The 15,951-nt window shown below is 32.7% G+C and overlaps 1 protein-coding gene across 1 annotated transcript in view; it reads left to right on the top strand.

Moving 5' to 3' along the window:
• Window positions 1-15,951, top strand: part of LOC105470179 (mucin-19) — a 191,360-nt gene that overhangs the window by 54,620 nt on the left and 120,789 nt on the right. The window contains exons 36-44 of the mRNA XM_071071871.1: window positions 969-1,094; window positions 1,934-2,075; window positions 2,768-2,799; window positions 3,622-3,651; window positions 4,916-4,957; window positions 5,493-5,525; window positions 5,903-5,947; window positions 14,000-14,038; window positions 15,560-15,655. Of these exons, the coding sequence (XP_070927972.1) occupies window positions 969-1,094; window positions 1,934-2,075; window positions 2,768-2,799; window positions 3,622-3,651; window positions 4,916-4,957; window positions 5,493-5,525; window positions 5,903-5,947; window positions 14,000-14,038; window positions 15,560-15,655 (585 nt within the window). The remainder of the gene's footprint in view (window positions 1-968; window positions 1,095-1,933; window positions 2,076-2,767; window positions 2,800-3,621; window positions 3,652-4,915; window positions 4,958-5,492; window positions 5,526-5,902; window positions 5,948-13,999; window positions 14,039-15,559; window positions 15,656-15,951) is intronic.

Raw genomic sequence — 15,951 nt, 5'->3', positions numbered from 1 at the left:
GTGAAGTCCATATGTTGTTGTTCTTTCAAAATGTAATTAGATAGAAGTATTTTGTTAGACCCTCAGTCTTCCTCTCATATTTTCTATAAAACACACGTTTGTGTACCTAGAAACATGTTGATATTTTTGTTTATGGTGTGCAAAAATACCTAACTTAAAAAATAAAGCACCTGGCCCAGCGCTTCAAGTTCAATTTTAGTTTAAAAATTCATGTGTTCACAGGGGGAAAAATGAATACTGATGGAGAATATTTCTCATTCATACTTCGATGATGAACTGTTTACTTATCTTGGTATATTTACATATCCTTCAATATTTACCGAATATATTACTTTTGCTTAAAGTGCTCACACGTTTCCTTGAAAACTTTCATAGAGCCCTATTGAAGATGAACTGTACATTGAGTATAGACTGAATCTCGATACATATAGAATGTAATAACCTTAATAGAAATGAGTCAGCTCTTTTTCTTCTAAGTATTATGAGAGAAAATATGAGAAGTGTTAAAACAGAACCCTCATTTTATTCAGTTTTTTATGCACAGGATTAGATTATATTGACATCTTTAGTTACTTCATTTAGGAACTGTTATTTACATATTAAAGAGCTTAATTGTCTAGGATTTAGTTTTCCAATTTAAAGTTGAAATTGAAACCATGAATCTAGGCTATGACCTAAAATATCTCCAAATGATAAAATGAAAGTTTACCTGTTAAATCTCAAACTAACCAGAGTGTGAGATGGCAAAACAAAGTTCTATTTTGAGTTTATATGTCTACTCCCCTTGTGACCTATTTTGGCTTATATGACAGTTTAGATAAAGCCAAAGGAACTTGATAAGACCTGATATAGTTTAGATATGTTTATTATTAATATCATCCCAAATCCCTTATTAAAATGCTTTGGAAAATGAAAGGTGAAAATTGTCATATAATGAATGAAAGTAATTTGATATAATTCAATTATAGCTGTCTACTGTGATTATTACAATGCACCTGGGGAATGCAGATGGCATTATGAACCTTGTGGCACAGTGACTGCAAAAACATGCAAAGATCAGGTCATTGGCCAGAAATTTTCTTCACTTTTAGAAGGTAACACATACTTTAAGAATATCCATAAAGTAGTGCAAATGCTATTCATCTTAACTGGAAAGGATTGCTTCTCCCAATTTAGTGTCTAACACTTGGTAATTTAATGAATAGTTATCTTTATTATGTCATTAATGTTTCTACATTAGAAACACTTTCTCTAAACATAAGCTTAGTGGGGGATGGGGACAGCACTCTGATTCTATTGTCACTTTTAGATCTTTGATTAGACAATGTTGTTCAGTGTGAATGCAGTTTCAGAATGCAACATATAATACAATCTTGCTTGAGTAGTATAATTACTGTAGTAATGAACTATATCTTACACTTAAGCAGCATTTTATTCTTAGCATTATTTATTTCAGAGATAAACAAAAAACAGGCAAGAAAACAGTATAACATGAAACTCTTCCAAAAGTCACAACTGTGTTAAATCCTTTGGTGTATTTTTAGCTTATTTTGCTATGACTTTATCTTTACCTACTGTTGCAAAGACAGATATTTGAAACTGGCCTTCACATTTCAGGATATGTATTTACCAGAGCCTATTTTATGTTACAGCATCATGCCCATTATGAAAGTAGCAAATCATTTAAAATTACTTCAAGAATCATTTTAGAAAAAAATAAATCAACCAAAATCTTTAAGTTCTTAGTCTGACATTTCACTGCAAGAAGATCTGAACCTTGTTTTATTTATATATTTTCATTAGGAGTGTGATATTGTTTTGCTGTTGTCTACTTCACTTCATGGAGTCATTTAAGTAACTTTACAAATATATAATATTCAGTATAATGAGTTTCAGTAGATAGAGATGAACTGTGGGTCATTTTTACACACAGGTTGTTATGCTAAGTGCCCAGATAGTGCTCCTTACCTGGATGAGAACACCATGAAATGTGTCAGTTTATCTGAGTGCAGCTGCTTCTATAATGATATCATACCAGCAGGGGAAGTGATTGAAGATAATTGTGGAAGAACATGGTATATTCTCTACTAACTTTTCAATAAGCAATTTTGACTTTTGCCTTTTCATTTAGGAGGAAAACTAAATACGTGTATGAATATATTATGTCAATAATATATATGTCATGTATACATGTATATATATCTATAATTTTTGATCCTGCCATTTCTGAATAAGAAGGCCAGCTTTAGGTTCATTTTAGATCAGTTATGTTAGTTATTTTTATTTTCAGATAATTCGCATGTCAACAAATGGTTTGTGGAATTTTATACTTAATAACGCAGAACACAGGACAGAAAATGTCATTGTGTAGTTGTAGAGGAAAAGAATTTTAATTCTTTAAATGTAAGATTATGTTCACAGGTTTTCAAACAGTTACATGGAAGCAAATTGACGGGTTCATAGTAGGTCACCACGGCCATCAAATAACATCGTGTTTGAAATTGACTATGTAAGAACTACCTTTAAGGGTTACCTGCACACCATTTCTTCAGGTGCCCGGAGCTCCTCAGTGAAATGATTGGGTATAGCAGCACATGGAAAAACAAGCAATTTGAATAGTATTCTCTTGGGGAAACAAATATTTACTTCTATTTGGTTCTGCTTGTTTTCAATCAGACAATTTGTTGTTTTAAATTTGTGAGCTGTATGCAATTAAGAGTCAAATTTTCCAATTCATTCTTTTTTTCTTTTTACATTTAACTTTCAGCTACTGTATTGCAGGGCAGTTGGAGTGCAGTGGTAAGTCATTACATTTTACACTAATTGATTTAGGAAAAATCAGAGGAGGGGTTGGGAATCATTTTTAGGCTAATCACCAGAGGGGCAGGGACTTAAATGCATTAGGCTGTCCCTCAGAGGACTGGCACAATTCCATCCCAGAGCGATTGTCCATGATCAGTTGCTGTTGGAAACCAGTGCTGCCAAGATATGCTGAACGACTGTCAGATGGGGCCATGGCTGATACTCAGGGGGTGCACCTACTGCATACGTGCCCCTGCCTAACTGTAGGTTCTGGGAATTGAGGGAGTGAGGCATCAGTGAAAGGATGATTCCTCCCCCCTGATAATGAAAGGGAGGAATAGAAGATGAGAATCAATATAAAAAGAATTAAATAACTGAAGGATTGTTCGTGAGCAACACATATCTCTCACTGCAACCTCCACCTCCCTGGTTCAAGTGATTCTCCTGCCTCAGCCTCCCGGGCAGCTGAGATTACAGGCGTGAGCCACCACACCTGGCTAATTTTTATATTTTTAGTGGAAATGGGGTTTCACCGTGTTGGCCGGGCTGGTCTCGAACTCCTGACCTCAGGTGATCCACCTGCTTTGGCCTCCCAAAGTGTTGGGATTACAGGCATGAGCCACCGTGCCCAGCCACAACACACATCTTAAAAAAATAAATCCCAAAAACCTTCAAAAGAATATGTTAGCTACTCCTTTTTATATTAGAAATTGCAAGAAGTAAAATAAAAAGAGATGTGACTTATAGACAAATTGAGATGTAGAATTTTTTCAAGATATAAAAGTTCCTGTCAATAACAGTGATGTGTGATTATTTCAGAAACTGCTCCTACCAATTCAACATTTGCAGGTAAAATCATCATTATATTTTAAATGTTGTATCTCTGATTTCTTCGTGTAGCTAATCCTTTATGGTTTCACTTGAATCTGTGCCAGTAAAAGGTATGATGGTAAACCTGCTGATACAAAAATTGTGAATTAAAATGAACAGTTACTAGAAATATGTCAGAATACCATTTCATTATATTCATATGAATTAAGTTAGGAATATGATTAAACATACAATAGATATTATTAGTTAATATTTATGTTATTAATTCATTAATATTTTAACTCTGCACATTAGTTAAATATCATCGTCCAAAGCTTGGTATTTTTAGATAATAATTGAATAAGTGAATGAAGTAGAAGTAAATGTTGCCTTCTGTGAAGTAAATATTTTAAAACCATCATCATGCTAGAGGATGATTTGAAAACAGAAATAAAAAATTATTTCCTTCCTTCCTTCCTTCCTTCCTTCCTTCCTTCCTTCCTTCCTTCCTTCCTTCCTTCCTTCCTTCCTTCCTTCCTTCCTTCTTTCCTCCCTCCCTCCCTCCCTCCCTCCCTCCCTCCCTCCTTCTCCTTCCTTACCTCCCTCCCTCCTTCTTTCCTTGCCTGCTTTCTTGCTTCCTGTTTTGCTTGCTTTCTTGTTTTGAGGCAGGGTCTCACTTTGTTGCCCAGGCTGGAGTGCAATGGTGCAATCACAGTGCACTGCAGCCTCTATTGCCTTGGCTCATGTGATCCTCCCATCTCAGCCTCCTGAGTAGCTTGAACCAAAGGCATGCACTGCCATGCCTGGCTAATTTTTTATTTTAGAGAGATGGTCTTGTTCTGCTGCCCAGGCTAGAGTGCAGTGGCACAATCAGGGCTCACTGCTTCCAACAGTGAGCTTCCAACAGCGAGGCTTTGACAATTTATTTAAAATTATGCAATCTGCTGTAAAATGCTGGTTAAATTTTAGTTATTTTTGGTCACTTACCTGAAGTGAAGTTTTCATGTCAAGGTTCTGAACCACATTCCTTTAAAGTCGTTATTGGCCCATAAAGAGACCTTATAAAGTTCCTATGAGATTTTGGTTAAGTGATAATAACAGGAAATAGTTATTTTTGGTGGACATATATAAATATATGGTGTTATTTGTGTAGATGTAAATAAAAAATTATTTTGTCACTTAACCTCTGCACATGTTTCAGAAATTTTACTTTTAGTTGATGACAACTGGTTTCTTGAGCTATATTTCCCAGCAAAAATTATTCAATTAATTTATTTTCATAAATATTGTGTTTCCTAAACAGTTTCCACTACAACAGCTACCGCCATATTAAGCACCGGAGCAGGTATATAAATTAAAAAGTGCTAACTATTTTTATAGCTCCTAAATGAGCAGCAAAGATAATTGATAGTTTGGGAATCATGGTACTTTTTTCAAAGTTTTCATTCTCCATTTATGTATTTGCTAAAGGCCCATGCCAAATAGCAGGTCTGTACGTAATTGTAACATTATTAAAGAACATCTTCCCTTTTCAAAGGTTGTCTGTCCTAAGAAGAACATTCTACATTCTACTGATTTGGAGAAAGTGGCTATGTCAGAAAATTCTACGTTAAATTCCTTGAAAGTAATTTACAATTTCTTTTATTAACACCAAGAAATCTTTAACTTTAATTGGATGCTTTGTCATTAAAACAGTAGCTAGCGGAGTACAAAAGTATATTAAAATGTGTAAACATCTGATAAGTGAACTTAACTGTTACATTTAATCATTTATTTGCATTCTGGAGATCTTGAAACATGTTTAAATAGGTATGGTTAACCTCATCTTTCAATACCAGTTTAATGTATATTTCCAAATATTTGTCTTCTTCTTTGCATAGCAATTACACTGGTTACCAGTAGCCCAGGCATAGGTAAGCTGTAACCTCTAAGCCACAACTTAATCAATGGCGGATTTTTAAAAACACCCAAAACTTCCTTTGCAGTATTATATCTTTGTAATGACATTTTTAGAAGAAATAGACGAAGTTTCTTTTTTAAAAAAGAATTTTTTAGAGAAAGCTTTTGGGGAAAAAAAGCATTATACCAAATGATAAGGTTTTTTGACCTTTTACTTGGGGCCTATACATTCTAAAACTAATATTTGGGCTTCTTTTCACCTATATGATGATTTTTTGTCTGATACAGTCATTTCAAGTTGATCCATTTTGCATGTGACTATAGATGTTCTTGGAAGTATAATTTCCCCTGCATATAAAACTTATTTTTTCCATTGTTTTCTCAAATTCAGCAGCATCCATTCCAGCGATTACAACATCAAGCAGTGAAACAACAGGTAGGTAAATCAGAAAATCCATAAGTGACGAATAAAGTTTTGAATAAAGGTTTGTATCTGAAACCTTGAACAACTTAAATATTAGAATCAACATCAGTTTGATTACACATTAAAATATTTGGGTTTGAATTTTCCCTCTGACCATCCAGTTTCCCTAATTTAGTTTGCTATTTTATCTTTCCACCTAAATTTAAAAATGTATTCAGTATGTTTCAGTGTCTTTAATGTATATGAAAATATGATTAAAAAATTCACAAAAAATGGCTAGCAGACAGTTTAGCATTGTGACTCTACATGTTGTTGTTGTTTGTAATATATAATAGTCACCTTCTTTTCTTTAAACTAATTAATTATACAATTAAAAAGATGTCATTTTTACTTAATTGAAGATTCACATGCATAGTGTATGTCATTTCTTTCTAGAATCTATGTGTCTGAGAAAATCATCCATAGATTTCAACCTTCCAACTCTGCACTATCTTTCATTAACTCACTTTTCTATACTTACAGTCTTTACCCCCAACTTAGCACTAATTCTCTTTCTTTATTATTTATTAACTTATCAAGTCTTAAATGAATACATTACTTCAAGTCACAGGCCATGCTTCGCCATCCTTGAATTCCCAATTGTACCTAATGTTAAGGTACAGATTAGTTTGTATTCAGTAAGTAGTTACAGAGTGAATGAATGACTTTTCTTTTTCCCTGTCAAAAATTTAGAACTCAGGTTTAGAACTTTAGCTCAGAATTTCTGGTGAAGGTTAAACTATTTGTTAAATATTAGTTATACTGATCAATCCAACAGTTCATACATTTCACTCATTGGAGCTAATCTTCAATACAAAGATACAGTGTAAAACCAAGGCTATTATTGGATTATAAATTGATATCATAATATAGAATTGCGACTATAATTTTGAACATTTTGTAAATCTTAGTGTTGTCTATTTTTAAATTAATATATTTTTATATTAAAGGAGTAAATACATATGTATATCTTAAAGCATCAGCTATCATAGTGCACAATATTATTAACAATACCGAAAACAACATGCTACTTCCTGTCAAACTTTCTCTTATGTTGGATACCATTCGTGACACAAAGCATTACTGGCTCTTTCAATGTAAATCTCAGAAAGCCTGACACATTTCAAAAATGTTCTTCTGCAGTCTGTAATCATAAATTCATTTCCCAGGACTAATAACAATTTCATCCCAATAGTTTTTTGAATTATTTCTCATGCACCGCAGAGTAACTTTCTAGCTACGTGTTACCTCAGTTGCAAGCAGTGGACTGAATCCCTAATTTTCAGCCTGGCTCTGTTTCTAAGATGATTAATTTGGTTCAGTCACTAAGCTTTCCTTTAGTCAAAGTTGTTCATCAGCTATTAAAACTTTCGTATCTTGTGATCATTTAAAGAAATAATTTTTTCCTTGATTTGATGAACTGCATAGATACGCATGAATCATAAGCAGCTTAGATAACTATTTCTATTTCTTCAGTATCATGATGATGATATCTATATCCTATATCACAATACTTACCTAGAACTATTAAAAGTGGTTTAATTTTTCTAGCTTATATACATATATATAAAATATATAAATTATATGTATATAAATATATAAAATATATAATTTCCTTTTCAAACATCTGGTTTTGAATGTAATATTCAATTTTATTTTGTCAACACTTTGTACCGTAGTAAGTTAACTGTCCATGGAAATCAGAACATCATGAGTAGATTACCCTGATAAGGTTTTTGTGAGCAACTGATTAAGTTTTAGATGTAATATTTTGTCCCATTTACCGTAAAACACTAAAAAAACTTATCAATTATCTTCATGGTAGCATTTTAAAAATTATAAATCAAATGCAGAGTTGAATTATAGGAAAGATTACCTGGGTGATTTTTTTCCTTGAATTCATTTGGTATTATTTATGACTTTTGTGCTTTGCCTTACTGAATCCTAATGTTTTATTTAATTTCCCTGAAATTCTGGTAGATATTTCATGCTCTGTAAGTATAATATTAATAATTAACCAAATGCTATGTTACTATTTTATTGAAAAATATGCTAAAAATGACTTTTATTGAGGATTTACCTTATTCTAGTCATTATATTAAATATTTTTCATTCAGTATCTCATTAAATCTTAATCCTCTGATTGTTATTCTCCACAGTCTTCCTCACCTCATCATTTTAAAGGTGAGGAAATGCAAAGAGCTTAACTAACATTTTCAGGGTTATAAGGATCAGAAAGAAAAGGACTTTCTGGCATGATCTAGAGAGAAGTCAGGATTGGTTTTCTTTTTCTTGTTATCCATGCCAGAAACTGTAGTCAACATCATTATAAAATCAGGAGACAAAGAAGTATAAAAATGTTTATTTTTTCCCTCATATTAAAATTTTCCAATTGTGCCACAAAATGTGTGTGTTTCAAATAAAGTTAGTCAAGTAATCCCAATGTGCAGAAAACATTGATTATCAAATTAATAATATATTCCCAGCATTTATTAATAGTGTATGTATAGCTTATCTTGTTGCTGGAACAGATTAGGAAGTGCTAATTTTCCAGATAAACTGAAGCATACAAAACTTTAATTAAATTTTAGTTAAATGTATCAAATTTCAATTAAAAAATAACAATTAGTGGTAAGAATTAGAGGTAATTCTTAGTTCCTTATCTTTTCTGAGGCTATGACCATATCACACTATACAGATGGGAATTTAGAAATCATTCAAATAATGGTTAACTTAGTTTTCCTTAAAACCTGTGACTTCAGGGCTTGGCGCATGCCAGTTGGTCATCTTTGTTCATTCGATTAAGTGGAAATCATAAATAGTATACTTCAACTTGTGCTAGGGACTTGGACTGAGTACAAACTATTCAAAATAAAATGTGATATTTCTGAATTTTAACAACTAAGAGATGATATGCCAATTTTCTTCTGGCTGAGGAATCATAATAATTTATATAAAGTGAGGATGGTAATCAGAAGAAACCCAGAAAGTGCTAGATAAGGGTTTACTGGTATTTTTATTTTGGAGCTCCAAAGGAAAAAAAGTCACATCTATTATTTTTCATTTTTCATGTAAGAATAAAACATTTTCCTTTAAGAGACACCAACTTATTTTTTCTTTTCACACTCTTTTTCTTTCTAAATTCATCCAATAAACATTATGTCATTGTGAAAACGAAACAGTTTAAGTTGTTTGCTTTTAGAATTAAAAAGAAAAAAAGGTCTTTTGTAGAGCAATTGTCTTGCACAAATTGTAGGCTTGAAAGATGCATCCTATTTCTTTCACTGACATTGGTGGTTTAAAAGTGGCATTTTCAAATTGTGATGAATCCCTAACTACAAAATGATTTTTGTTTTTAAGTTTTCTGGTGGTAAGCCTCACTTGATCAGTTATGAGAACAATGAATCCCATATTTGTTTTATTTTAAAATAAGTGTTTTGACACCATCACTAGCGAAGGGTGTTTTTTTCTGTTTCTTTCAAAATATAGTATGCATCAACCGAAGATACTTAGAGATTGAAAAGTAAAAGATTATATTTCAGATATAATATAGCTAAGAAGACACTTTATTTCAAATATGTATTTCCTCTCCATGAACTATCTATAATAAATGAAAGGATTTGTTTCTTGGACATGGAAACCCATTTCATTGTGGATAATGTATTAGTGCTTTTGAGCAGAACCAATATGATAAGTGGGATAAATTAACTTGGTTAAAACTTTCCTACTTTTACTTTTTGCTTTGTCTTAAAAATAAATCATTTTAACATAAAAACCTATAATTATTGAACACAAAGATAACGTTTATTTTAAAAAGAGTCTCGGCGGGGCAGTGGGGTAGGGGCTGCAGGCTTTTGCCACTGACTTGTTCTCTGGATAAAGTACTTTTGACCAAGTACTGCATAGAAGACAAGGTATGACTTCATTGTCGAATAGACCTTAACTTTTTTGTTGAGGTAAATAGCATAGAAGTAAAGGGTACTTTTGAGCAGTTTAGAAAAACATTGCGGAAAACTCTAAAGTGAAAGGGAAGCAGTGTGCAGACTTTAATTTCTCCACGTGCTTTCTGTATCTATCATCTTTTCCATACAGTGAATGCTTTCAGAGGGCTAAAATACCCTGAGAGATGCCTAGCTAACCATTCTAATAAGCATGCTATTTTTAGAAGAAACATTATGCAGTTATGGGGCTTTTCCTTTTTAGATTGACTGATCTTGATACAGAGCTAATGTTTACTGAGCACTACTCTACCTATATGACATATATTATGTGATTTGATACAGAAAATTCCCTGAAGTGGTGCCATCATTTCCCCCTATTTACAAATGAGTAAATGGAAACACAAAGAGGTTAAGTTATACATTCAAGGTTACTTGCTAATAAGTTGCAGAGATAATTAAAATTCAGAACATATTTTCTAGACTCCAGTCCTAATGCCCCTGTGTTTCCATGTTTAAAGAAGAGGATGAAGTTGAATTTAATTTACATCAGTTATTGAAGAAGCAACATGTAATTACAGATTCTGATTTCAAATTGGAACTTATGATAAAATCATAGGTTGTTTAGTAGGTTTATATTAAAACAACAACAAAAAAATCCCCCCTGTGAATGAATACGTGGGATCCTGACATATAATTTAAAAGTGAGTTTCTGTTACACAACCATATAATCTGTTAAAATGCATATTTACTCAAAAATTTAAAAACTTAGAATGTTACAACTGTAAGTTATGTATAAATTTTGTTTATACAATGTGCTTATTATAAAATAGCATCAATCATAAAAAAAATCGCATCAGGCAAAGGGAGGTAGATGAGTATAGTGGAATGTGGAATTAGAAAAATAAGAATTTGAATCCCTCCCCTTAAGGTTTGACCCTGTTTTAAGTCCCTCAAGCAGCCTGAGGTTTAGTGTTCTCATCTGTGAAGTGGGAACTAAAAATAATCTCTACATGGAAAGATTTGAGAAAACAGTAAATGTGATAGTGCAGCTTAGTGTAATACATAGGAAGGATTCAGTAAAGGCAACTTTATTATTAGTGAATTTTATAAGGAATGATTAACTAGGTGAATGAGTTTATATTTTAGTTGGGGAGTTTAATACTTTATAGGTTACTAATCAGAAACATACTGCTTCTTGAATTAAAGCCAATTTTATGAATTTTTAAACTTTTTCAGAATAAGATATTTTGCAAAAGCTGTAGACTCTGCAGTACTGAATTTGTTGTTTATGAGGGGAAATGTTATGGATACTCCTGAAGTTTATCTTTCAGACATATATTTTAAGTAAAATAAACTTCATTAAAAAATGCCAAAATATTTTTTCCTTGTAAAAATTAAAATGATTCTTAGAATTAATTTAAAAACTTAGTGGTAGCTAGAAAATTAATTAAAAGACTTTATATTAAGTTTGTAGCGAGGTGAAACCCAAGTGGACAAAGCCACTTGAAAAAATGTTTTAGGGTGGAGTTAGTGTTTTGGTGAAGGCAGCTCCTCCTATTACTATTTATGTCTTGTACACAAAGAAGCTGACACATAATAATTGACAGTATCAAGTACTTCCAGCATGTGTGTTCATTTGCAAGTAACAGAAAAATCAGTTGAAACTGTAATGGTTATGGATGTCAGAATTAATGAGAATGAGAATGCAGTCTCTATCAGTTTTGGTAATTAAACCCAGAAGAAAAGTGAGTTCTCACGTATTCCTGTTAGTAAAGGCTTATCCCTACTTATATTGCTGTATCAATAATTTCAGACTTACATCTTCTGAAGTTCATTCATGGGGAAAGGGAGCTATATCATAGTAGCCTGACTGGTCTGTACTCCAATCTGTGCCTAGTTTAAATAACTCTATGACCCTGATTAAAGATCGGTCCTTGAGATGCACATGAGCATGTTGCCATCTCAGCAACATCAATTATAAGGAAAGGCCTATAAATATGTTCTCTTGTGCATATGGCAAAAATAGTGATGATCAGAGCACTACCACCTATGATGTGCAACTATGTTCTTGAATCCATGTTGATTAGCGCATATTTATTTAGATGTGTAAATTTTGGAGATTTGATTTTATTCCATATGATAATGCTGCTTTTAATTAAATGCAATTGTCTTCAGTTTGAAAGTGCTCAAATTGGATCACTGGAATTCCATAAAGGTTAAATCAATACTAGGAAATGGAATCTGCACCAAAATCTTTGGGAATATCAGGGTCTATCTATTCTTCCACATCATTCTAATCTTGATCGTCTCTGGGGTTCATGGCATAACAGTCTTTCCATGCTATTCTTACAATTAGATCAGCAAGATATTTTGATTCAAATGTCCAACTATTGTGCTCATTAGTGAGAAAAGATCAAGATCTGAGCTGGTCAGTTGGTGGAATCTGTGTAATACCGATTTTGAAAATTCTTCTCAACTAAACCTTGTCAGCTCTTGATAACTGTCACAAAAATTTTCTCTGAAACTAGTTACCATACTTATTTAAATATACATTCTGTAAAGTAATTCAGGGAGACAGGATATTTTATTCTTTACTTGATATTGTGTTCTATAATTTCTAGTCTAATTTTTAATATTTCCATTAACATGGTGAATGGGTAATTAAGAAAACTTGAAAACTGCAGGTGGTGATGTGTTATACATACAGGCAGAATAACATAAAAAGCAGTATGGGTCACAGTCCTAGATACTGGGGGACTTACATTTGAGTCCTAGTTTTGTCGCTAACCAGCAGTATGATCTTGAACAAATCACTCAACTTTTCTGAGCCCCATTCTTTATAGGAAAATGGGTAAAATATTTTTACTCCATTCATTCATTCATTCATTCTATGGACAAATATTTCTCAAGCTCTTATTATGTGCTAGGCACTCTTATAGGCCTTGGAGATATTAAAGTGAATTAAAATTTACATGGTTTCTGCCTTTATAAAGCCTACAGCCTAGTCAGGAATGTGGATATCAATTAAGTAATTACAAAAACAAATGGAAACTTACATCAACACAAGAGCTATGGGGTATCTAAAAGGGCCTGGGATGAGAGGCAGGGGATTTAATCCAGTCAAAGAGCTCAGGAAGGACTGAAGAAAAGATGATTGAGTTGAGAACTGACCAATGAAAGCTCAAGTAGGATAAGAGGAGGAAAGAACCATGTTCCAAGTACAGAGAACTGCAAACAGCAGGTAGAAAAGATAGAAAGGCAAGTGTGGCTGGACGAGGAGTGAGGATCAAATAGATTATGTGAGAAGTTTGTTTCTCTCCTTCTTTTTTTGAAGTTCCAAAACACTATAAAATTGCAAAGTAGTATTGTTTACATAAAGTAAGCAGTGGATTTCCATGGATTTTCAATGAAAATTAACATTGAAATAGAGAAAATGCCTGACTATTTTTTTATTTATGAAAACCCCAAATTAATAAAGGCTTATTTTTAAGTGCACAGGTCCTCAGTAAACATGTGATGAGCTTTTATCACATCCCTAGCAATGGGCAGACATTGAGAATACAAAGGTAAAACATGGCCTTTTCCTTCAGGAGTTCACTGATAATCCACAACAGCTGTTTAGGGTAAATTCAAATTTATTTTTATAAACCTGCTATGTCAAATCATAAACATAAATCTTAAAAAATATTTATCCTTTTCCCTCCAAGTCCTTATAGACTAAGTGTTACTCAATATAAAAATATCCAAGCTGCAGACAACCAGAAGCTGAGAAAAGTTGAAGAAACCATAAACTGCAGAATCAGCCTCTGCTTATCAGAGGATGTATTGCCGTTGTTGATATACATTCCATTTACTTTGTATTTAGTAGAATTCAGCATATGTGTATGTGTGTGTATGTATACATTGGAAAGTACACCATGTATGTCACTATTTTAAAAATGAAATACAAATTTTTTATTAACTCTAAACACTAAATATATTACAAATTACTCTATATTGAAAACTACACAACAGCTGAACAATCTCTCTAGTATTTTTTCCTTGAGGTTGGAAAAATTCACATCATTTCTGTTTTCCTTTTCAGGAACAACTCTAGGTCTTCTCACCGAGCCTTTTACTACAGGCCAGTATATTAATTCCTGGTTTTATATGTTAAATAAAAATATTCAATAGTTTAAATTATTAGTCACTTTGGGTTTTAAAGAAAGAATGTATAGGACAGTTTGGCTTTAGAAAAAATATTTCAAACAAGTAGTTTACTAGGTTTTTACCGCTGACTTTAAATTTTTCTTTAAAAACCTTGAATTTTACTTGTTTTTGATCAGTCTATATTGACTGGCTATAGAAACATGGTTTCTAGTTTGATTTTCTTCTTTATCATTAACTATTAACATAATATCTGCAACAGTAGTAAATATCTTTAAATTTTTTTAAAGACTATGGGTTGCACATCTAATAACATACGTTACTGTCTTAGATGTTTAAAGTTTAAACATGTGCACATCTAATAACAGCTCTCTTAGCTGTTCTAAGCCTAAATGTAGCAATTAACTATTTCATGATAGTGTTTCTTTATTGTTATTATCAGCCCCAGGCCACAGTGATTAAGGCATAAGGATCTGCTTATTTTATTTTATTTTTAAATTTTAAAAATCATTTTTTAAAATGTGGATACATAGTAGATATATACATATATGGCATACATGAGATGTTTTGATACAGGCATGCAATGTGAAATAAGCACATCATGGAGAATGGGGAATCCATCCCCTTAAGCATTTACCCTTTGTGTTCTAAATAATCCAATTATATTCTTTAAGTTATTTTAAAATGTATAATTATTATTGGCTATAGTCACCCCATTGTGCTATCAAATAGTAGGTATTATTCATTCTTTTAAATGTTTTTATACCCATTAACCATCCCCACCTCTCCCTAACCCCTGACTACCCTTCTTAGCTCTGCTAACCATCCATTTACATTCTATGTTCATGAGTTCAATGGATCTGATTTTTTTAGATCCCATAAAATAAGAACATGTGATGTTTGTCTTTCTGTACCTGGCTTATTTCACTTAACATAATGATCTCCCATTCCATCCATGTTTTTGCAAATGAATGGATCCCATTCTTTTTTATGGCTGAATAGTACTCCATTTCATGTATCGTTTATCCATTCATCTGTTGCTGGACACTTAGCTTGCTTCCAGATCTTAACTATTGTAAACAGTGCTGTCACAAATGTAGGAGTGCAGATATCTCTTTGATACACTGATTTTCTTTCTTTTGGGTATATGCTCAGCAGTGGGATTGCTGGATCATACGGTAGCTCAATTTTTAAGTTTCCTGAGGAACCTCCAAACTTTTCTCCACAGTGGCTGTAGGTTCTGCTTATTTTAAAACACTTATTTAGAAAAATATATGAAGACCTAGTGTGGCTCAGTTCAAGATGCAGAAAGCTGTATTTGTAAAAAAGAAAAAAAGGCAATGATATTAAAACAAATTCTTAGGGAACTCTAGGCAGAAAGTCACTGGCTTTATTGATTCTATTTTCTATGGTAAAATTGATTAAACAGTTAACTCACTCCATGGTGATAAAGTCCTAATAGACTTTAGATGAGACGTTTATTTTATGTTTTTCTCAGGCATTACTGAAACTTCAGTTCCCATCATCTCAACATCTGGAAATGCAGGCACGACAGTAGTGAGCCCCACTGTCACTGGTGCTGCAGGTGTGGCAGGTAAATTAAATTCAGAACAAAGTATACCAGTCTCAGCTAAGAAACTCATTTTAGGTGATGTTACTCAGAACAATATTTTGCAAAATAAAAGTATTAGAGCTAGGTGATTATTCCTTATATGTAATTGAAATATCGTATCTTTAGTCTTTTCACAAGTTGCTTCCTTAAAGTATAATGTTAAAATTATATGTGCTGATGACCTTGATAGTTGGTGGTGCCTATGCATTTTTTTAGCCAGATATTTGTTTTTTCTTTACCTTTGTCAGGGACAACTGGAGTGTTACCTGGTATAACCA

This window comes from Macaca nemestrina, chromosome 10, assembly GCF_043159975.1.
Source record: "Macaca nemestrina isolate mMacNem1 chromosome 10, mMacNem.hap1, whole genome shotgun sequence".
Taxonomy (NCBI): Eukaryota; Metazoa; Chordata; class Mammalia; order Primates; family Cercopithecidae; genus Macaca; species Macaca nemestrina.
The sequence above is the reverse complement of the archived record's forward strand: the minus strand, read 5'-3'. Positions and strand labels throughout refer to the sequence as shown.